At 34.3% G+C, this 22,069-nt stretch overlaps 4 protein-coding genes and 1 long non-coding RNA gene across 20 annotated transcripts; 2 read left to right on the forward strand and 3 right to left on the reverse strand.

The window, feature by feature from the left end:
- Window positions 1-337: 337 nt before the first annotated feature.
- LOC140822922 (probable calcium-binding protein CML13) lies at window positions 338-3,930 on the forward strand. 14 transcript variants are annotated; one of them, XM_073183977.1, is made up of 6 exons: window positions 338-1,562; window positions 1,726-1,797; window positions 1,945-2,096; window positions 2,169-2,225; window positions 2,298-2,400; window positions 3,525-3,930. In XM_073183977.1, exons 3-6 carry the CDS (start codon window positions 2,016-2,018, stop codon window positions 3,605-3,607), a joined length of 324 nt encoding a protein of 107 aa, XP_073040078.1. In that variant the 5' UTR covers window positions 338-1,562; window positions 1,726-1,797; window positions 1,945-2,015; the 3' UTR covers window positions 3,608-3,930. The 14 variants fall into 14 exon arrangements, 13 of the variants coding, with proteins under 13 accessions (XP_073040078.1, XP_073040085.1, XP_073040060.1 ...); XM_073183984.1 differs by lacking the exon at window positions 1,726-1,797 and having other exon boundaries at window positions 338-1,429; window positions 1,524-1,562; XM_073183959.1 differs by having other exon boundaries at window positions 338-557; window positions 1,314-1,429; window positions 1,524-2,096.
- LOC140822915 (PHD finger protein At1g33420) lies at window positions 3,861-7,464 on the reverse strand. The gene is made up of 5 exons (XM_073183893.1): window positions 6,833-7,464; window positions 6,247-6,373; window positions 5,735-5,950; window positions 4,965-5,582; window positions 3,861-4,854 (listed from the first exon to the last, which is right to left on the reverse strand). The coding sequence occupies exons 1-5, from the start codon at window positions 7,161-7,163 to the stop codon at window positions 4,026-4,028; spliced, it is 2,121 nt and encodes a 706-aa protein (XP_073039994.1). The 5' UTR covers window positions 7,164-7,464; the 3' UTR covers window positions 3,861-4,025.
- A 1,807-nt stretch (window positions 7,465-9,271) lies between these two features.
- LOC140810454 (uncharacterized) lies at window positions 9,272-11,636 on the reverse strand. Of its 3 annotated transcripts, none has more exons than XM_073168320.1 (6): window positions 11,272-11,636; window positions 10,942-11,181; window positions 10,526-10,609; window positions 10,007-10,136; window positions 9,638-9,833; window positions 9,272-9,532 (listed from the first exon to the last, which is right to left on the reverse strand). In XM_073168320.1, exons 1-5 carry the CDS (start codon window positions 11,511-11,513, stop codon window positions 9,663-9,665), a joined length of 867 nt encoding a protein of 288 aa, XP_073024421.1. In that variant the 5' UTR covers window positions 11,514-11,636; the 3' UTR covers window positions 9,272-9,532; window positions 9,638-9,662. The 3 variants fall into 3 exon arrangements, with proteins under 3 accessions (XP_073024421.1, XP_073024414.1, XP_073024410.1); XM_073168313.1 differs by having other exon boundaries at window positions 9,273-9,532; window positions 9,615-9,833; XM_073168309.1 differs by having other exon boundaries at window positions 9,273-9,833.
- Window positions 11,637-14,237: 2,601 nt separating this feature from the next.
- LOC140822972 (protein SUPPRESSOR OF GENE SILENCING 3) lies at window positions 14,238-20,664 on the forward strand. The gene is made up of 6 exons (XM_073184025.1): window positions 14,238-14,388; window positions 17,292-18,298; window positions 18,400-18,694; window positions 18,869-19,113; window positions 20,017-20,174; window positions 20,275-20,664. Exons 2-6 carry the CDS (start codon window positions 17,294-17,296, stop codon window positions 20,477-20,479), a joined length of 1,908 nt encoding a protein of 635 aa, XP_073040126.1. The 5' UTR covers window positions 14,238-14,388; window positions 17,292-17,293; the 3' UTR covers window positions 20,480-20,664.
- LOC140822980 (uncharacterized) lies at window positions 14,817-16,478 on the reverse strand. Its single transcript, XR_012116084.1, has 2 exons — window positions 16,183-16,478; window positions 14,817-15,529 (listed from the first exon to the last, which is right to left on the reverse strand). It is a non-coding gene; the product is annotated as an uncharacterized lncRNA (long non-coding RNA).
- Window positions 20,665-22,069: the final 1,405 nt, after the last annotated feature.

Here is a 22,069-nt window from a genome sequence, read left to right on the forward strand (position 1 = left end):
TATATGCATCAATTTGTTATCAATTTATCAATTTAATCCTTTCATAATTTGTTAAATTTCACTTTAGTCCATCGATAATGATAAAAAAGATTGTACACACACGCATCGCACAGAATAACTAGTATATATACGTGTGTGTATTAATTGGAGTATGAGGCAATCATTCAAGGATATTATAAATATTTTGTAAGAACAAAAAAAAACAAAATATATAATTTATTTTTAATTATTTATAAAAAAGAATTCTTAAAAAGATATTTTAATTTAATATGACTTTTAAATTTTTATGTAAAAACTACTTGATTCAATATCATGCTCAAAAAACTAATGCTAAATACTCCTTAATATAAATTATAAAATAGCGCTTATCTCAACCTGCAAACTTAGTGCCAAGCCACACGGTTTTGATCCTCGAATCTCGATCAATTTGTGAAGAGGCCTTGCACAAATTTCCTCAATTGGAGATCGTTTTCTTACAGCGGATCGATATGGTAACCCATCAGTACCATCTGCGATCTTTCATGGCAGAATAGAATATTCACGCTGCATAGTTTTCGGTCAACTTTCATCTGTCGTGTTTTTTTTAAATATCTTGATTAGGGTTTATGGGATTTTTCAAATTTATGCGGTTCTTGCTTCTATTTTACAGTCTTTTTCTTCTCATTGCTTATTATTTGGGTACTTTTGCTTTTGTGGATTTCCTAGAAATAACCAAATCAGATCGTCATTAGTTTTCCTGCATACAAGAGAGATGTTTCACTGATTGGATAGTTATCATGTAATGATTTCTAATGCTAAGTTGATGTTAAGTTAAGTTCACTTTGGCAACTATGGGATGTTATACCAGTGAGGGGAATTAGGTTTAATGGATGTGGATTCGATTATGTGAATCACTAAAAGAAAGTTAAATCCATCTATGTTTATTGAAACATTTGTCATTTTCTGAGCTTTGCTACTTGCCTGTAAAAGCAGAAAAACGAAATTACGCTTGAGAAACTGAGAACTAATTGTCGAGGCTTGTGATGGGTCATCACCCATACGATGGATGTTTTGCCTGGACAACACTTAAAGGGAATTGGCTGCTGATGAGATTGTAGATTGCTTTCGATACTGCCATAATTTTCTGCAAGTTTTTTTTGCGGCTTGCTGTTAATACTTATGTAACATGTAGGGACTTGAAGTTTTATTGCCCGGTCTCATCATGGGCGGAATCTTTCTCATCTCTTATCTTATGTCACCACTTCTTCCCATCTTCTCTCTCACCGCATGCGTTCATGTATTTCTATAACTCTATTTGGTACCCTTTCCCGTAGTCAGCAAATTACAAAGTGATGTCCAGGAAAGACAAACCCAGAGGATCCCATCACGGGGTGACTCAAAATAGAGGAGATGAAGAAAGCTTTTGCCAATGTCGATACCTATGGCTCCGGTAATGAAGTAACTAAAGAATTAAGAGAGAAATGCAATTTTTTTTCAAGTCTTTGTCTTTTTTTTCTTATGAACATTGGCATCGCATTCCACAGGTAGCATTGACGCGCCAAAGAGTTGAATATTGCAATGAGGTACGAGTGTTTACGTAACAATACTTTGAATATGCTGGAAGTGAAATTAAACTGACTTGATTCTTTTCAGGGATTTTGGTTTTGAAATGTCAGAAGAGATAATATATAATACTAATTTGACTTAATGATTATGTTCTTTAGGATAAATATTTATTTGTTGCAGTTGGAAGGTAGAGGATAACCATTACTTGATGTGTATCTATGAATGGATCCTCTTGATAAAGAAACGAGGGAGGTTGTGGCCTTCGGATTTGCGTTAATTTTCTGAATGTGTTCTTGATCTTTACTGATACGACACTCCCACCCCCGAAACGACAGTTCTCCTGATGTTAAACATTTATCGAAAAACAGATTGTTTTTGAACAGTTAAGTGCTTTTTCAGGAAATTAATGAAATTATAGCTGAAGTAGACAAGGATGGAATGGTGCAATCGAGTTTGATGAATTCTTTCACATGATCACATCCAAATTTGTGGAAATTAGTATCAAAGAAAAACTCAAGGAGGTCTTTCATATAATAGACCAAGATAAAAACGTGAGTTGCTGGGGTTTTTACATTGTGATACTTCTTACGATTGATAACTAATTATTCATCATCTGAATGCAGGGGAAGTATCTAAAAAAACTCACGGAGGTCTTTCATATGATAGACCAAGATAAAAACGTGAGTTGCTGGGTTTTTTACATTGTGATACTTCTTCCAATTCATAAATAATTATTCATTATCTGAATGCAGGGGAAGATTTATTTTGCGGATATTCAGCGCATAGGGAGGGAATTGAATGTAAATTTCAAGGAGAACGAGATTCAAGACATGGTTGATGAAGCAGATAGAGACCGTAAGTTTGGTTTATTCGACCTGCATTGCAGAGTTGAATTTGAAATATTTTGGTATCTCAGTTCTTTGCCCATTTAGAGTCGCCCCCCCCCCCCCCCCCCCCCTTTTTTCATTCATATATGAATCAATACATGGACTCTCTCCTGGATTCGTTGCTTTCCACAGTTTATGAAGTCCAGCTTCAAAGTTAAACATCTAGTTCAGCTGATTCATGCTCTGTAGTCCCTAGGGTGTGGGGTAATTGTAAAGGTTATATTTTGGCTTCTTCTAATTTTAGGTGGTAGGTATATTCTTCCTGGAAGAGTCCATTGCTGTTTTTTTTTTATTACTTTTTGTAGATTCATCTCTCTATCTCCTGCTGTATCTCTATCTCCCTCCCTCTCACACGCACATGGATTAACTTGTGTGTGTGATAATTTTCTGAACAATCCAGCTTCAAAGTTAAACATCGAGTTCAGCTGATTCATGCACTGTTGTCCCTAGGGTGTTGGGTAATTGTAAAGGTTATTTTTTGGTTTCTTCTAATTTTAGGTGGTAGGTATATTCTTCTTGGATGAGTCCATTGCTGTTTATTTTTATTACTTTTTGTACATTCATCTCTCTATCCCCTGCTGTATCTCTATCTCCCTCCCTCTCACACGCACATGGATTAACTTGTGTGTGTGATAATTTTCTGAACAATCCAGCTTCAAAGTTAAACATCGAGTTCAGCTGATTCACGCACTTTTGTCCCTAGGGTGTTGGGTAATTGTAAAGGTTATTTTTTGGTTTCTTCTAATTTTAGGTGGTAGGTATATTCTTCTTGGATGAGTCCATTGCTGTTTATTTTTATTACTTTTTGTACATTCATCTCTCTATCTCCTGCTGTATCTCTATCTCCCTCCCTCTCACACTCCATGAAAATTTTCTGAACAATCCTCAGAAAAAAGAAAGAATAACTTGTTTTTTCCTCAATAAATACTTCGTCTATGCTCTTGCTCTAAAATTCGTGTATAAGTTTTCATTGCGTGGTTTATAAAAATTACTTTGCAGTCGATGTATAAGATGCCGGCTCCGTACTTTTATTATTTCAGCTTTTAATTTCTTGTTGAATGTATATTGGTTTATTTCATGTGAAATGCACAGGTAACGGTGAAGTTAATGCCGAAGAATTTCTGAGGATCATGAGTACTTCATGTGGCTATCGGAGATGTAATTTAAGCGCATAGTGACGTAGCTTTTGAGACGGACTGCTTTCCTGGGGTAAGTTTTGAGTCAATGTTTCAAATTTATCATCACCACCATAATCCATCTCTGTTTCTTGACGATGTTAAGTTTATATGCGGGTGTCGTGGCTTTATTCTAGGGTTATGCCTGTAAGTTAAATGCTCATCGTTTTTTGTTATCAACGATGATACTATCGCCTCGGTATTGTTGTATTTGTTTCATGCTTAGTTTTAGTGCAAACGATACAATAGTGTATACAATATAATGACGGGGGGAATAATTTCACGGGGAAAAGCCAACATTCAGCGAGTGTACTCTTGCTCAAGGCCCTGTCCTTTCTGTATATACAAAATTCCACCAGACCAAGAGTGAAGGAATAAAAAAAACATACATTTACATGTCACAGAAATCCATCGTCTATTAAAGTTTATCCCAAACTGTCCTGAATGCAGTTGCAGCATCATCCGCCACCTCCTTGAATTGGCCCTGACATCCGTTTGTTTTGTAAGTTCGTGCTGAAAGTCTACATCTATGACAATAGAACTTGGCGGGAACGGCAACTGAGTCTGGAATCCCCGAACATCTGGTGTGCTTCCACACTCCACAGACATCACAAGCTAGCATTCTCTCCCCATCGTCATCTTTAGCACCACAAAAGCAGTCCACCGTCCATCTTTCAACTCCCTTTTCTGTCCTAAACCTATTCAATACACTTTTGCCATGGAAATGTCCCCGAATCCGAACAAACTGAGTAGATCCTAGCAATAGCTTGATTTGGGTGGATTCATCAACCCCACTATATCCCACAAGTTCATCAGCCTGGAACCTTCTGAACATCAAATATACGTCTTGGAAGGCTTTCGTTGCTTCAAGCTTGAGGTCGGCAATGGTGGCATCAGAAGAGAGTAGTAGTAATTCGGGTGGCGGATTGGGGTTCTGTTCCTCGGTTTCTTCAATGAGGTCCACCTGGCAGAAAATCATGATGGTATTTGGTTTATGGACAGATACAATACCCTCTGGTATATAATCTTTCACAAACTGCTTGCAGTCGAGAATCTTCGTAGCTGATGCACATGCAAGGTTTCTTCGAGCTGGAGGCACATGAGTCACCATTGTTTCAGGGTGAAGCATACACTCGTAAAAAAATTTGAGATCCCGCAAAAGACATTCCTTTGAAGGTTGGTTAGCGATTCGGTATCCGTCCATTGACGTGTTGTCGTCAAGAATGAGTGGGGTTCTTGGCTCGAGCCTGAATCAAATGAAGAGGGTGAGTTGATCCTCATTTACCCAACCCATATATACACCCACAAAAACAATACCTTTAATAACAGGAAAAAACTGAAACTGAAGAATGCTAACCTGTATTCCATGACGCCAGAACTATCAATGTTCCGGGCATTGACAACCATGCCCGGAGCGGCCTCTTTTCCCTTGAGCGCTTTAAGGCAGTAATCCAAAAGCTCTGGACTGCCCACTTTACAAACAGCACCTCTAAGAGCACGCCAACTCACCCAAGTGGATGCACTAACAGCGCGCAACACTTTGAACATGGTTTCTTCTACTCGCCTAATGTCAACAATAGTCCATGAACACAAAGTTCTAGAGTCTATAGTTTTGGGCTTCTTGCAAGGAAAATCGTCAGCCTCATGAAAAGTATTATTGCCATCATGGATCAAGCTAATCAAAAAACAGAAGAGATCTCTAATATTTACAAGCTCCCGCTCTGAAATGGACTGATAAAATGCAATCAAATCCTGCAGCCGTGTTCGAGGTTTACGTCCTTGAGATTGAAACAAGGATAGAGGCAAAAATGAAAGGTGGTCGACAGCCAGTTTATAGTCATCCATAGTCAGCGAAAAGCTACCAGCACCGAACTGATAGCCCCAATCTCCATACCATGGATGGCCTTTGACTACAGCATGAAGCAGCCGGAAGTCTAACCCATGCTTCTTTGACACGTCCATCACACTCACTTTTCTGCTTGTCCATACATGAGGGAAACCAAGTTACAAATGCCGCATCAAGACAAATTTAAATAAACAAATGATCTTCCAAGCAGAAAAAAATTTGCATTTGAAGCAATCAAAATGCTGTCATAGTAAAGAATGGCGAAAAGAGGGTATCCAAACCTTACACCCAACATCCCGCAAATTCGATCCCAAAAATTCATTATATGATGACCCGAAAGCAACCTGGAGCCACCTTCTCTACCATTGACTCTAAGTAGATGCCCATAGCCGTTTACATGAATGACACCATGTAACAGATGCGAGGTGTTCTCCAACTGGTGATACATCCAGTCTTCGACATCTTCAGTAGTCATCACATGGTTGCACGACTTACACCTGAAGGAATAACACAACTCAAGACTAAATCAGTATCCCGAATGACCACAATAAACACCATGATGGCAAGAAACATCATCCAATGAACGGAACCAAATCATTTTATCTAAAAAGAACCTACAATATACACAACATGGGACTAATCAAGATCATAAACCAAATCAAACCAGCTCCACAAAGGGTTCACACTAGTAGAAAACAAACTCCAAAAACCATCCAACTTAATTAATAAAGCAGTTTTCACGACAACTATGTTTCCAAGAATCGTCCACAACATCCAAAGGAGGAGTTGTAACCTTGAATCTGTCATAAGAAGAGCATCCCCGCAACCGGCACACGTCTTATTATAGCCAGCGATTGAATTCCCATCTGCTTTTATTATAAAATGGTATCGCTTGGCGCTAACTGGGTTGCGGCTCCATCCTGCAAAAAAACAAAAACAAATATACCATTTTAATTATAATATAATAATAATACACATTATATTTTTACTAATTTAGTCATTGTCATAATGAAAACTAATAGTCAAAGATTGGACAGGTCACAAGCGACTATTTGGAGGGTAAAAAGGCCAATCCACATATATACGATGTCAGTATTGGGCCCCAGAAAGGCGATTTCTTACCCTTCTACTTCATAATGTAATTTCATAAATTACGAAAATTAAAAATTAACTACAACACTCTTTTGTTATTTATAACAAAATATTATTATTGTTTTCATAAAAATATAGTATTAATTTATTATTTTTGTCCTCGTTATTTTGGAAATTATACAAACAATTATGCATTTTTTGTTCACATTTTCTAGAACTTATACAAACAATTATTAAAGTCACTATACTAAGAAATCGAGAAATTTCGAATCCGCGTGGAGACTCACCCACAACACGGCACTGGTCACAGTAAACGGATCTGGATCTGGCGACGTCCTCCTCCACGACATCGAGGCGGACGACGGCCGGCCCGCAGTCGTCGGCGACGACGTCTCCGACGCGGAAGAGGACCTGCCGCGTCAGCAGGTGGGGGAAGAGAGATGAAGGGGGCGGTAGGAGCGCGTTCTTCGTCAGAAGCTCCCTGACCGAGGTTCTGAAGGGAGCGCCGTACGCCAGCGAGTCTCTCTCGGCTGCGGTTGGGAAGGTTAGAAAATCGCTGAGGTCAGCCGTTACCCTTCTCTTAACCGCCCTCTTCATCGGCCTCCCGTTCACCACCATGCTTTCTCCGGTCAGATCTCGGCGCGTGACTCACGTTTCCTAGAACCAAAGTCTCGGATCTGGGGTCTGTCTCCTATCGGACGACCGAATTTGAAGAGCGTGAGATTAAAATCAAGAATTGGAGGAAAAAAAATTTACAGAAAAATATGGAAGGGAGAGGGGTAGGTGGAACCGAGGGTGTTTGGGAGGGAAGGCGAGAAGCTTCAGGGCTTTTCTGTCCTTTTGTATATTATTTTGCTTTTTTCCTCGGGTCTCGTGATAGTTAAAGTTCGGTTTAATAATAATAGAAATAAAATATACAAAAATATTATATACGATAAATAGACTTTCTATGTTTCTTTTTTTAAAAAAAATAATAAAAACGGCCGGTTCGTCGAAGTATAACAAATCGAGACGCTTTTCTTTTTCATGAAAGTTCGTCAACTCGATATCTTTTATCGGTCGAACCGGTTCAACCAAAACTTTTAATGACGACGTCGTATACCGACATGTTTGATGTAATGTAAATATTTTGTAGGGAAGTATATAAGTAGACTTCTCAAATTAATCTTGTTTATTTTGGAAAAAAAGCCGATACTAAATAGAAATTATAGGGGCGGTGTGATTTGGCGAAAATGGCCTTCTGGGATTTGAATATTTCGAAAGAATGAGAGAAATTGCATCCAAATTTTCATGTACGCCCAATCGAAACTTTCAAATGGAAATGCCAGCTGTCAGAGTAAGGGTTCTATAGTCATTTCATCTTCCATTTTTTTGGATATTATATTATATCTATAAAATAAATATATAATAAAAAGAGTGAGCTTAGTTGGATTGATCTCATCTATTACGTCGTACGGCTAAAGGGACACCTCACTCATAAGTTCCTTTCAGTGTAGTTATACTATATTATATTATATTAGATTATCATAAATAAATATTATTAAATATTGAATGAGAGGGATATATTTGTTTTCTTTCTATTTATATTTTAAAAATCTAAAATAGTTTTATAACTAGATTGAATATTTAATTTAGATTTTAAAATCACTGATATTATCTGCACATTTATTTGACAGTATTAGTTTGTATCTAGAGTTAATGACACCATGTAATCAAGTATTAATCATAATTGAAATTGATTAAACTAACTAATCGATATTTGGGCAAAACACAGTTCTGTTACAGATCGTATCTAGTTTCTGAATATTTCCAGTAGTTTCCCCGTCCAACTATTTTATTTGATTGTGAATTTAATAAGGATTAAATTTATAATTCCATAGTCAACTAATTAATTAAATTAAGTTAAATAAACTGAGCAATAATTTGTCTATTTTTTGTAGGGGAGAAATTTGTAAAATAATCTTGATAATTTTTGAAGATATCATTTTCTTAAATAAATAATTGATTAAAGTTAAGAAACAAAATACTTGTGAGCTGGACAATGGCTTTGGTTTTTGTTCTTATTTAGTGACTTGTTAAATCAAAATTTTATTTATTGAAATTTTGAATTAAGGGGATAATGCTATAACTTTTGAGATAATTAAATTAGATTAGTTATCTTGTAAGATGGTTTCACGAATCTTTATCGGTGAGACGGGTCAAGTCTATCGATATTCACAAAGTATATTTTAGCATAAAAGTAATACTTTTTTATGTATGATCGAAATAAGAGATCCACCAGTCTAACAAAATACGACTCGTGAGATCGTTTCACACAATTTTTTCCATTAAATTAATTTTATATTACAAATTATTATGAATATTTATTTCTGTTAACCAAGAAATAAAATTAGTGGCTAATATAATTTACATATATAAAATGAATAGTTTAGTTATAAAAATCAAATTTCCTGCATATACCACATGAAAAATTGTAACTTTAGTTCTTTATGTTTGTTTTTTTTTATTATTATTATTATTTTGATATTCGATGTGTAATCCAATTTCAATTTTAGTTTGTTGTCGTTATTTTTACCAATTTTAATAATTTTTTACATTGCATTGACGTGTCCAATAAAAAAAAATTAATGTAAACAAAAACTAAAATTACAAAACAGAGCACTAAAAATGTCATAAATTCGAAGATATAAGATTATAACTCAATTCTTACAACAGAATGAACAAAAATAGCAAAACTTCAAATATAGTAACGGGAAAACAATTTCCCCTAATTTTACCATTCCACGTGCTACGCTGCTCACCCCATGTTTCATATCGGTGAAGGCTATGTTCCATCGGAAAATATACTCCGGATGTGGCATGGTAACATAGTTAGAATTTGATACAAAATGAGCATTTGCATTTGCATTTGCCTGATCAGTAGAGTTCTTGATCATTCAAAACTCAAAAGTAGACCATGCATGTTCATTAGGCCTCTAACTCTCTACCTACACATGGATCAAAAGCAATTTGGATGACAGAAATTAGACAATTTTTATCATAGTACGTTAATGACAACATTATTTTCACCAGCCTGTCTTCAAAGTTCAAACCATATGATCGACTCCTCGATATCTGCTAGGACATATTAGAACCATCCAGTTCGATATCATCTTCACTGGATGAGGTTTCTTCGTTTCCATCCGAAAAAACTTGATTTTCACTTAACGAAGGAACTTCAACACTTGCAGGCCCACGACGATTGTGGATGAGATAATGTGCCACTGATTTGTAACCAAGATTCGTCACCTGAACTCGGAAAATCATATCTTGGTTAGCCAAGAAACACCAACAATCCAACAACCTGAATCCTTGCCTCTTTCTAAGTCAGGTAGCAGAGATGATCAAAGACCATTTTTTAATATAGCTAGATTGGATGAGCTATCAGCACATAAAAGTCAAGAAAAACTTGATGAATATACCTTCCTGTAGATTGAATTAGTAGGAGCCCATCCTTTATCTCTTCTGCAGCGACTACAATTGCATATCCCACGACAAACTGGACATATCCAATTTGAGTTTGCATTCACTTCAAGTACATGCTCCCCATACCTGCAAATTTTTATGTATAATCCAAGTCAACATTCCAAGCAGATGGTAGCAGGCTTCATTTAGTTTGCATCAAATTTAGCTTCCCACTAAATGAGTGCAAAATGACCGTTTATGCAATCTTTTTTTCTATTTCAGCTTAGGGACGAGGAAAAACAGACACAAAACCAGAGTCTTCGATGTTCAATGCATAAGAGAAACTTGTTAGTGCATGAACTAAAGCACAAAAGGAGGAAAATCAAATTTCTTTCTGACAACTTCTTTCTAATGCTTTCGCTTTGACTAAATTATGTGTGAGGAAATCAAAATTCAACACTTGGAGATTCAAAAAGAAAAGTCAACCGAATAGCAAGAATAAAAGAAAAGCAATGCTGGTATCGTTTACACAATACCTCGTGTAAAGACAATCTCCACAGAACTGTCCGGTGACCATCTTGCACTTGCTACATTCAGTGTGGTGTCCCAGAGTTTTTTGCCTGCAAAAGCTCATCAATCTCATATGTATCCAATACAATGGACACAGGGAAGAAGGGATGGGCTAAGAGGAGTTGCAGAAAAATAATGGGAAAACATTCAAGGAGTTGCGCCGCCAAGCTTATTATGCAAACATTTCAAGGCTCCTCAAGCGCGTTATATGTATATAAATCATGGAAAAATATACCCTCTATGAACAGAAAACATCATATAAACGAGATAAGTACGGAATTTAGTTTGTTCCATATTTCCCAAAAACCATCTGAAATTCTCGTGGCTAAAATTTAATCTTCGACAAGAACAAGCAAGCAAATCAAACCCAAAACCGTGATACCTGCACTGATGGCAACTCTTTCCCTCAACATGATCATATATGCGCTGCCCGTCTTCATCGTACCCATCAACATAGAGAGTCCAATCGGCCACAGAATCCCCCAACAGCTTCTCGTCCTCCTCTGTGTAAACTTCAGGGTTTTCGCCTTCTGGTATACAAATTTCCACCCTCTCAACTACAAGCTTCTCCTTCTTCGGGTGTCTCTCGTCTTTGTACATCACTCGAGGCATATCTTTCAACCTAAACGCACGCATCCATTCACAAACAAACATCAAGAACTAGGATTTTCGAGCAATAACAACAATAAAAATCGATGGTTCTTCACTTTACCGCGACGAGCGCCGGGGAGGGTCAGTAGACAAAGGCCGTGGGGCCTTGATCGCGCGCAGAGGAGGCGTCTTGGACGGCTTGAGGTTCTTGGAGAGCTCGAAAATGCCGAGGCTCTTCATTCTCTCGTTGTTCTCCTTGATTCTTTGGGCTCGAGACTCCTCGTATTCCCCTCCTTTTCCACCTCCATCTTCTTCCGTGAGTGGGTTGGCGTCACTTTTCCCTCTGCTACGAGTGCTCACCATTCCTTGATTCTTGAAATCTGTTGGAGTGGTCGAAATGCGATTACAGAGTGTCCCCGTGCTGGATTTCGGGGAATTGGGTCTCGCAATCCTCCCGCGCGCGGAAAGCTTCGGCTCCACGTTGAATATTCGTTCAATATTTCTATTCAATTCTAATTCTAATATTTTAAAATATATAATTATGTTCTATTCTTACCTAAGTTATTTTTTTCTTTCTTTTTTAATTTATTTTTTAATTCATATTAATTATCGTATAATCTCTAACTATTTCTTATAATTATATTTTGATTTATATTTAAATATAAATCAAATAAATTATAAAAAAACAGTGTACAAACATATACATATAACATGTATATCAATATATACCAATCTGAATTTATGTTCGAATGGAGTTATTGCAGATGAATTCGTAATAGTTCATCGAATTAATCTTTTATATCCAAATAACTTCATCGAAATATAAATGCATTCAAATATATCAAATTGAGCTAAAATCACTTATGTAAAATAATGATTTCAAATATATCTTGAAATTATTCAGTATATTTTAATTTTGACTCAAAGAAATTAAAAAAAAATTTCAAAGGAATGCTGAAAACATATTAATATAAAATTTTGATACGTGCGATGTGATAAGTAAATGATTAGTAATTAAAGTGATTGAAAAATAAGAGATATTGATTAATAATATCGTGGGATAAATAACATGGTGTTTGGTATGATTTTAAAATGATAGATTAATTTTGTAAATGTTATTGTAATGATCAAAATGCCCCAAGTGTTAATTAAATATATATTCTTAAAACAATTAGATAGATAATTAAATATTTATAATTATAATTTATATTTATTAAAATTAATTTATATATTTATTATAAATATATTTGAAAATATTACGGTAATAATTAAAAAAAATAGAATTTAATAAATATTTATTTTCATAAAAAGAATTAATTAACAAGATTATAAATTTTAAAAAATTTAATTTAAGATAGATTTATATTACAATTTATTTTTTTAAAATGATTGAAAATAATAAAAATTTATGAAATTAATTAATAAAAATAATAATAATAATTTGAATATTAAATTAATTATTAAATTTTCAATAATTTTAATTGTCATATTATATTGAAGAAGACAATTCAAGGGTATTATGGTCAATATAAAATCTTTTCATGATCATTATTCAATAATTATAAATTATCACACATTTTTAGAGGGATATTTAATCACACAAATAACATGAATGGTGATGGCTTTCAAGCATAATCAAGGACCTATAGATTAAACAAAAAATGAACCAAACGTAAGATAAAGATGATTATTTAATAATCATTCTCTTATCATGGCTACCAAACATAACCTTAGTGTATTTGTACAATACTTTTTATAATTCATTTGATTTATATTAAAATAAAAATCAAAATAAATTGTTGTGTAGTCACTCATGATCTATATTTAAAAAAAAGATCAAAATGTAATTATAAGACAAGTGACTACACAACAATTTTAATATATGAATTTAAAAAATAAATAAAAAAAATTACCTTTAAGATTTATTTGGTTAATTTCTATTTCACATTTGGGTGTGTTAATTTTAGGTTATATTTTTATTTAATTTGTTGCTTTGAGAGAGTTTGAAAATGCCGGAAACCATAAGCAATGATGAGAAAGTTGAGAATTGCGAGTGAGATGATTTGTTGAGAAATATTAAGGATGGAGAGATATTTTAGGAGTATAAAAAGAAAAATCGGGTGAAAAATCACCTTGACACAACAACCAATTTGTATATGTTGCTTAGATTTAATAAAATAGAAAAAGATATTAAATGAAAATCACTCTTTTGGTGCATACAAATTAAAATAATATCAATACAAGATGTGGAATTTTACATTAATTTTGTGCAGATCATTTAATGAATAATAATCTGAACACCAGATTATGGGGACAACCCTATTTATTGTCACAATATAAACAAATTTGGTCTAACAACAAAATAAAAAAAGAAGAAGCAAAAGCTAGATTTTTGTCATTTATTATCAAAATATGAAACTGAACAATGTTATCTGTCAAAAATAAATAAAATTCAATAATAATAATATTATTATTCAATTTCTGAATAATAAGGACAAAATAGTTATCCAGTAGAATCACATCAACCATGTGATAATTGTTTACTCAAAATATGTATCTTGGAATAAAAAATATCTTTAAATAATTTTTTTTACAGAAAAACTTACTAAAAATAAAAAAAAAATTAAATTTGTTTTTAGATTTTTTCAATACTTACAAAAAATTTAACCTTGATAAACTATATTTTTTAAAATGATATTTTCAAATGTATACGTAGATTGTCATAATAAAAGGCCGTCGTAAATAAAGTCTAAGAAATATATTAAAAACATGTGAATCTGATGATGTAAATATGAGTTGTTTTTTAGGATTTTATAAAAAAATTTGCTCTGTTTTAATACAAAATGTTCAAAATAAAATAATTGAAGACTATGATTGGTCAAGTCAACACAATTGAAGACAAAAATGCAATATTTTAATACAAAATCCTTATTAAAATAAAATAATAGGTAGGAGATTTAAGAATTATGACAATAATTACGACAATTCCCAAACACAACCATAAATTGATATATTTTTTTTAAAATAAATAAATAAATAAATCTGTAATTCAAATTACCAAAACCCTACTGACTTACCAATCAACATTTGCTTTTTACAGTTTTATTAAGCGAATTGAAATCCGATTTGGGATCCACTTCACTTTATATAACAATGTCTCATAGTACACTTATCATATCGCTTCCTTCACTCCGTCTCCGATCTCCGTGGCCCGCTGCTGCGCCATCGCCGCCGTGAGGTGCTCCGTCTTCCTCCTGCCTGATTCTCGCACTCATTTTCCGTCTCGCGCGTACATCGATTTTATATTTTTTTCGGCCTTAAAATCTTAATGCTTTCAATCTGTCGTTTTGTTCGATGATGACGTATTTGTGCTTTTTATGGTGTGTTTTCGTTTGAATCTGGAATTTTTTTTGCAAGTTTTTTGCGTGCATTGGCTCTGGAATGTTGTTTCTTGTGCTATTTGCTGTCTTCTGCTTCGTGCTTGTTTGTGTAAAGTCAGTGATGAACAGCATGAGTGATTATTTTAACTTATATTCGACGTTTTTGTATGTATAGAGTAAAATAATTTATCGGCTGGTAGGATCCTAGAAATGTCGATTTCCTTGATTTTTATTTTGTTAGATAAATTTTTGGATACCCTTCCGAGTTCCGATGATCACGGCGATGTTTGTGTCCATGGAAAAAGCCACCGTCTGATGAAACATTAACCCCTCAACTCTGGAAAAAAAATCCTTAAAAAGTTCAGATATGTTAGTGTTTTATTTTGTTCTTTTGGTTTTGTTGTAGATTTTAATTTGTCCACCCTCTAGTAAATATAATAAAATTGATAAAAGAGGTTGAAATTTTACTTGAAATAAAATCGACAGTTTCAAACCATTTTGTATATTGGTAAAACTAAATTCCTGTACTTACGTACATAAAAAAAATGGAAAATGTTTCATTTCTAAAATTCCTAGTCATATTTAATCTCAAAAAACTGTTTTACTATTTTTATACTACTTTTGCCAAATTTCGTGATTTTTTTTCCAATATCCCAGATAATTATTTTAAAAAGTAATTAAATTAAATGAAATATATCATTAATAAATTCAGTGATAAGAATAATCTTTAGTTAATTTGCTGATTGAAAACTTAGATAGAGATAATGTATTTGAATGTAAATATTACTACTAGTTGGTTTAAATATAAGTTAAAATTGAGATTTTTGGCGTAAATCATTGAATGGTTGTAAGGCAAAAAAAATGGGATTTTGTATATATGAAAAACTTTTGGAATGGGGTTTTAAGAAAATTTTCCTAAATTATAAATGGAAAAGTTATGCATTAAATTATTCTCAGTCGATCTTTTCCCAAAAATTCTGCAATTTTATCTAAAATAAACTGGTTTGGCATTAGGGGTGTCAAAATGCGACACGACCCGTCAACCCGACACGACCCAACACGAAAAAATCAGGTTCGGGTTGGGGTTTTTCGGGTTCGGGTTGGGTTCGGGTTGAGTGGATTCGGGTTAGTGTCATGTTAGGCGGGTTTCAGGTTGGGTCGGTTGGGTCGCAGGTTGACCCACGAACTTTTTTTTTTGAAAATATTACCTATATTTTTATATATTGTATGTTTGAACAAAATTTATTGTATATTTATGTGATAAATTTTCATCATTTGATATTTATTTTGCATATTTTTATTTTTTTAACAATTTTTTATTTGATTTAATAAATATAATTTTAATTTTCTACGATTAAACTTTCAAATTTAAATCGAAAATTTTGTTATTATGTGTTTAAATTAAAATACTTTTATTATTTTTTATTTTTTTGAATTTTTTTCATTAATTTTTAAAAAAAAAATATAAAAAAAATTAATAAAATTCGGGTTAGGCGGGTTAGACGAGTTGAATTGGGTTATACGGGTTCGTGTTCGGGTTGGGGGTTTTCGGGTTGCTTCGGGTTCGGGTTGGGTTCGGGTTGAAAAAAAAGTAAAAAAAATTTCACGGGTTGACCCGAAACCCGACCCAACCCAACCCAACCGATTGACACCCCTATTTGGCATGCATCTGACATGTGCGAGCATGACTTAATTTCAAGAGAGTGCAATTTGTTTAGATAATAGGTGGTGGCTGATAGTTGCTGTTTATTGTTTTATTTTGTTCGTGCATTTGTAGATCTCAATGGACGTGCAAATCAAACTGTGTATTTTGTGTGTGTATGTGCACACAGAAATGTAGACTTGCATTGTACTGAGTCTAACAAAAAGTTTTAAACATTTGCAACTGATTATATCTTTTGATAGTTTTCTTTAACTCCTAGAATAATTGTGCTTGAAATTTGCCTGATTTCAGTTGTTTTTGTTGTGAGACTTCTGAGATTTCTACGGTGATCCAATTTGCATTTCTCATTCATAGTCTCTGAGAAACAGGTAAAGCTGTATATGGCACGTTCTTTTTCATTTTTTGAATGAATTCATAGCATCATCTTTTCTTGGACAACTATCACATCTCCCACCGCGGCCACTTAGTATTTTACCGTTTTTACAGGGCAGCTGGAATTTTTTTATAGGGAAAGGATGGACTTAATTTGCTTAATTCATGTTTTTATCTGATTTATTGACCAATTTTTTTTTTTGTATGATGAGAAACTATGTTTGATATATTTAAATATTTTTGCATTTATCAATTCTGATGTTTCCCAATAAATTTTACCTAACTTAGTGCATATGTGATGAAGATTGAAATTTTTGTCATATTTTTTGGTATTTTTTTCAGTCTTTTCATGGATGCTACTGCTGCAAATTGAACTTTACGGTGACATTATTCAATTTAGTCCAGAAAAAGTACCATGAACTTGTGATTATTCTACTTACTTTCTCAGGGTAACTGTAGGTGAAGAGGGCCTAATTGTGGCTCCATGACTTAAAACATGTCATTTAATTTTATCTGCACTCAGCACTATATTATTGTTTACTTGTATGTTTCTACATTTTTTCACAGTATATCGTTGATTATATTGTGGAACTTAAAATGGCTGGGTGCTAAATGATGATCTATTATAGCCATGATAAGTTATTACAGTAATAATCCTCTGACGTTTATACCCACAGTTGTGAGCGATACTTTCTTCCCGCACTTATTCTCATTGTGATATCCCAGACATGAACTCCCGAAAAGTAGGTGGGAATCCTTCCAGAGATGGTACCTTTGATTCATCATTTAAGGGAAAAGGTGCCTTGAATGTTTCTGGTCCTGGTTTTGATCAATTAACCAGTGGAATCTCGAATATGGGTCTGGATTCTGCACAAGATGATGGATGGGAAGTGCGTGGAAAGAAATCCAAAAACAAGGGTGGGGGCAATGGTTCAAGACAATTGGGTCCTCATTATTCCCATTCTGAGACATTGAGTCCTCAAGATACTATGCAAAAACAGGGAGTTATAAATCATGGTGGATCACGAAGGGGTTCAGGCTGGCCCACACAGTCGTCTGATTCAAGAAAACCAGCTGGCAGAGGTTATGCTAAGCCCCAATCAGCTTACCAAAATCCTGACATGGTAATTTCTGCTCCTTTGAAGAATGGATGGAGATGGTCTGACATAGCCTCTCAATCTCCAGAAGATAGCTTGCGCCTGAAGCAGCATGTTCAATCAACTTACTCAGCTGATGACCAGGTATCTAAGGCTAATGAAGTTGATGACAGTGGTGACAGCGATGGAGAGTTGGATGACACAGACGATGAACTTCTGGATGATGATTTTGACTCAGATGGGAGCCAAAAAAGCCACGAGACTAGGAAGAAGAACAGGTGGTTTAGAGAATTGTTCAAGTGCCTGGATGGATTGAGTGTTGAGCAGATCAGTGAGCCAGAAAGACAATGGCATTGCCCGGCTTGCCATGGAGGTCCTGGAGCTATTGATTGGTATCAGGGTTTACAACCCCTTATTACACATGCTAGCACCAAGAGATCCAAAAGGGTGAAGCTCCATAGGGAGCTTGCTGAACTTTTGGAGGAGGAACTTCAAAGGAGGGGAACATCAGCAGTGCCAGCTGGTGAAGTATTTGGGAAATGGAAGGGTCTTGGAGAAAGAGCTGACAAAGTAATTGTTTGGCCACCCATGGTTATCATCATGAACACTAGATTAGAAAAAGATGCAAATGACAAGGTTTATGACATTTTTTTAAAGTCTACTCAGTTTTTGATGTATACAGCTTTATATGTTTATTTAATGCTAAATCTTGTTTATTGCTGAACTGCGTTCTGCAGTGGATTGGGATGGGAAATCAAGAGCTTCTTGAATATTTCAGCTCATACTCTGCATTGAAGGCCCGCCATTCATATGGACCACAGGGGCATCGAGGAATGAGTCTTTTGATTTTTGAGACATCAGCAGTTGGATATACGGAGGCTGAACGGCTAGCCAAACATTTTGAAGACAATCATAAAGATAGGCTAGCTTGGGAGAAGAACAGAGTGCCGTTCTATCCAGGAGGCAAGCGCCAACTTTATGGATATATTGCATTGGAGCAAGATATGGACAATTTCAACCAACACGCACGAGGTGCACTCTCTTTCTCCGTACACACTTAACATGTACATAAATGAACACACACACTTTTTCTGATATATGTTGATTATTTATTTGGCATCATCGATTTTATCTCTTTGTGGCTGCAAAGGAACTCCATGTTGCCACTCGTATTGTTAGTTTATATAGTGCTGCATAAATACTCAGGCAAATCTAGGTTAAAGTATGAGATGAGATCTTATCAAGAAATGGTGGTGGATCAAATGAGGCAAATGAGTGAGGATAATCAACAGCTCATTTGGTTAAAAAACAAAGTTGTCAAGGAACAGGTGAGTAAGAAGGCTCTTGTAGAATCCAATAGCATGCTATCTGAGAAGTTGCGGCAGACGATGGAAGAGAACCGTGTTGTAAAATTGAGGACCAAAACTCATCATGAACAAAATAAAGAAGAGGTATGGCTAAAAATGCATGCATGTCTTGGAGCAAAGTGATGTATTGAAGTATGATGGTGTTTGATAAACTTGATTGCTCTTTTCATGGATACTTAGCCTACTTCAGTTTCTTGGTTCACTGTCTTTGAAGCCAGTGAATCTGGAATTGACTCGTGAATTTTCTTGTGGGTTGGAGATATCTCTTAATCATATTAAGGAGTATGTATATGTAATTGTATTAGTTTGTCTTGAACCTCGATCTTTTTAAAATCAAATGGCCAGTAGCTGTATATCTTTTGGTGTTAACTCTGCCATCATTTACCTTTATCTTATATTTAGGTAGATATTTTATTGCTGAATGTTAGTTCATTGTTCTGCGGTTATTTCCATCCTTCTATCTGATGTTTCTTCTCAGAGTCAGGTGGTGTAGGAGCTCTGTACAAAAATATGTGGCAGATTCTTTTGTTTGTTGTGTGCTGTTATAAAAATAACACATGCTGTTCTTTTGTGTGAAATAATATCACATGGAAAACAATTTGCTAACCTTTTAACTGGTGACTTGATAAGTTGAGGGGGGGTGAGGAAGTGATTACACGTATACGAGACTTTTAAAAAAATGAAGGGGTTTCATTCGAAGCCAATTTTCTGTACTTTAATAAGTTATGTTCAATTCTGAAGTGACTTTTGATACCTTTCAAATGAGTTGTCCTTTCATCTCTTTCGCGAGTGACTGAACATCTCTCTTTTGACAGCTTTTTTTGATGTCGTTTTAATTGAACTTGCTCTTTTAATTACAATTTTCCTCCTGCAAGTAGCTTTATCTTAATCTGAATTCCTTTAAGATTAATTTCTTTCTCAGCTCAGCTGTCCTTTTTTCTCCTACTGATATCAACCACATTGTTTTTTCTTGATCTTGAACATTAGATGGATTTCCAAGAGTCGTTTTTCAGAGAGCAAATGCAAAAGTTTTATGACGACAGAAATGCAAAGGAGGAGAACTTTGAAAGAATCATGCAAGATCAACGTGAGAAAGTGGCTAACTCCGAGGAAAATGTGTATTCTGCTGAGGAACGTCAACACAGGTGACATGCCTCATCTCTAAAAGTTTGACACTTGTTCCCTAGAGTTTCATCAGATGATAGTCTGATTGTATTTCATAACTTGTTTGTAATTTAATTTCAGGCGGGAGGAAGTTGTGAAATTCATCAAGTCGCAGGATAAAGAAATGGAGGAGTTCGAGAGGGAGAGGGGAAAGTTGATGGAGGTGCATGGAGAGCGACGGGCTGATTTGATGCGCAAGCACCGGGAGGAAATTATGGCTCTTGAGAAGGAATTTGACGATGAGTTTAACAGATTGATGGAGAAACACACACACCTTCCAAATTAATCAACAAAACAATTGCCTAATATCCATCGGAGAGGACATCACAACAATTTCTCTGTGGGATATGCCCATTATCATCGAACTTTAGATAATGCTGCAGTTTCTATTCTCAACCCGTTTCTATTTTCAATGAACAAGTAGACTTTGTTTAGAACTACATGCTTTCTTGCCTTGAGTTTGGTAAATCACTGCTGCTTTTGCCGTCCAAAATCATCACATTTTAGAAATATTTCAAATCGATTGCTGTCTGCTAGTGATGTTTTTTTTAATGATTTAAAAAAATATATAATTTATGTTATCAGCTATTCAGCTCTTATATATATTAGTCTTCTGCCCCTTCGCATGTGGACAATAAAGGAGGTTTGAGCAAATCAAACCGATTAAGCTTTTTTTATTTTAATTAAAATTAATTGACCCGGATTAAAAATAGTTTATTTCGGTTTACAATGAAAACTTTCACGTCTTTCGTTTTTTCTTTCCTCGGGTTTTTTTTTAAAATTGAATTAAGCAAGGGAAGGCATTCCTCCTAAATATTTCCAGCAAGGTGGACAGATTTTCATGTCATTCTCATTCATTTTCTACGAAACTCCATTAGTCAAAGGGAAATATAGGAACTTCAAGTAGAATAATTAAATAAACTGTTGTTCTTTATGGAATTTTTTTTTAGAATTTTTGATGATATAAAATTATCTCGGGATTTTAATAAAGATAAAAATAATTATGATTTTTTCATATGAAAAAAAGGATCTGGTATTGTAAATACATTCTAATATAATATAATAGATAAATAACACATGCGATAAATTATCTTACAATAAATAAAATGCTCAAATGTTGTAAGTAAAATGTTTAAAATTTAATAAAAATATCATTATTTACATTTTTAGAAAATTGATATGATATGATATGATTAGGGGAAGTTGAGCTTTTAATTCAGTTCTTTATGTCATATTTACTTTTTTCCATGTGAGCCGATGTATTTTTAATTAGATTTTATTTGGAAAAAACAATAAGTTTACGAAAATAATTTTATGGGAATTTTTTTTGGGTAAATTTGAAAAAAATACATCTGTCCTCAGTCATTATTTGTCTTTTCATGAAAGGTGTATTTGGATGACATATTCATCTCATTTAATATTTTTTTGTGAAAAAAAAATCAAATTCCAAATTAAGCATGTAAATTTTAAAGTACTTAGTTTTATTTGAGAAATACCTATTTTGAGTTTGCAAATACTTGATTTCATAAATGAGATACTGACAATATGTATTAAAATATTGGATATGCGAATAGACAAAGTAAATTCACCAAGTATTGGTATTTCAATGGAAAATGCATTTGGATGACATATTTATCTCAATTAATATTTTTTAGTAAAAAAAATTCTCAAATAAACATGAAAATTTTAAAGTATTTAGTTTTACTTGAGAAGTACCTAATTTGAGTTGTCAAATACTTGATATCGTAAATGAGATACTCACAATATGTATGAAAATATTGGATATTCGAATAGGCAACGGAAGTTCTCAAAGAGTCCAAGTGTTGGTGTTTCCATGAAATATGCATTTGGATGATAAGTACCTAATTTGAGTTTG

The sequence above is a fragment of the Primulina eburnea genome, chromosome 1 (genome assembly GCF_022965805.1).
Source record: "Primulina eburnea isolate SZY01 chromosome 1, ASM2296580v1, whole genome shotgun sequence".
NCBI classification, from domain to species: domain Eukaryota; kingdom Viridiplantae; phylum Streptophyta; class Magnoliopsida; order Lamiales; family Gesneriaceae; genus Primulina; species Primulina eburnea.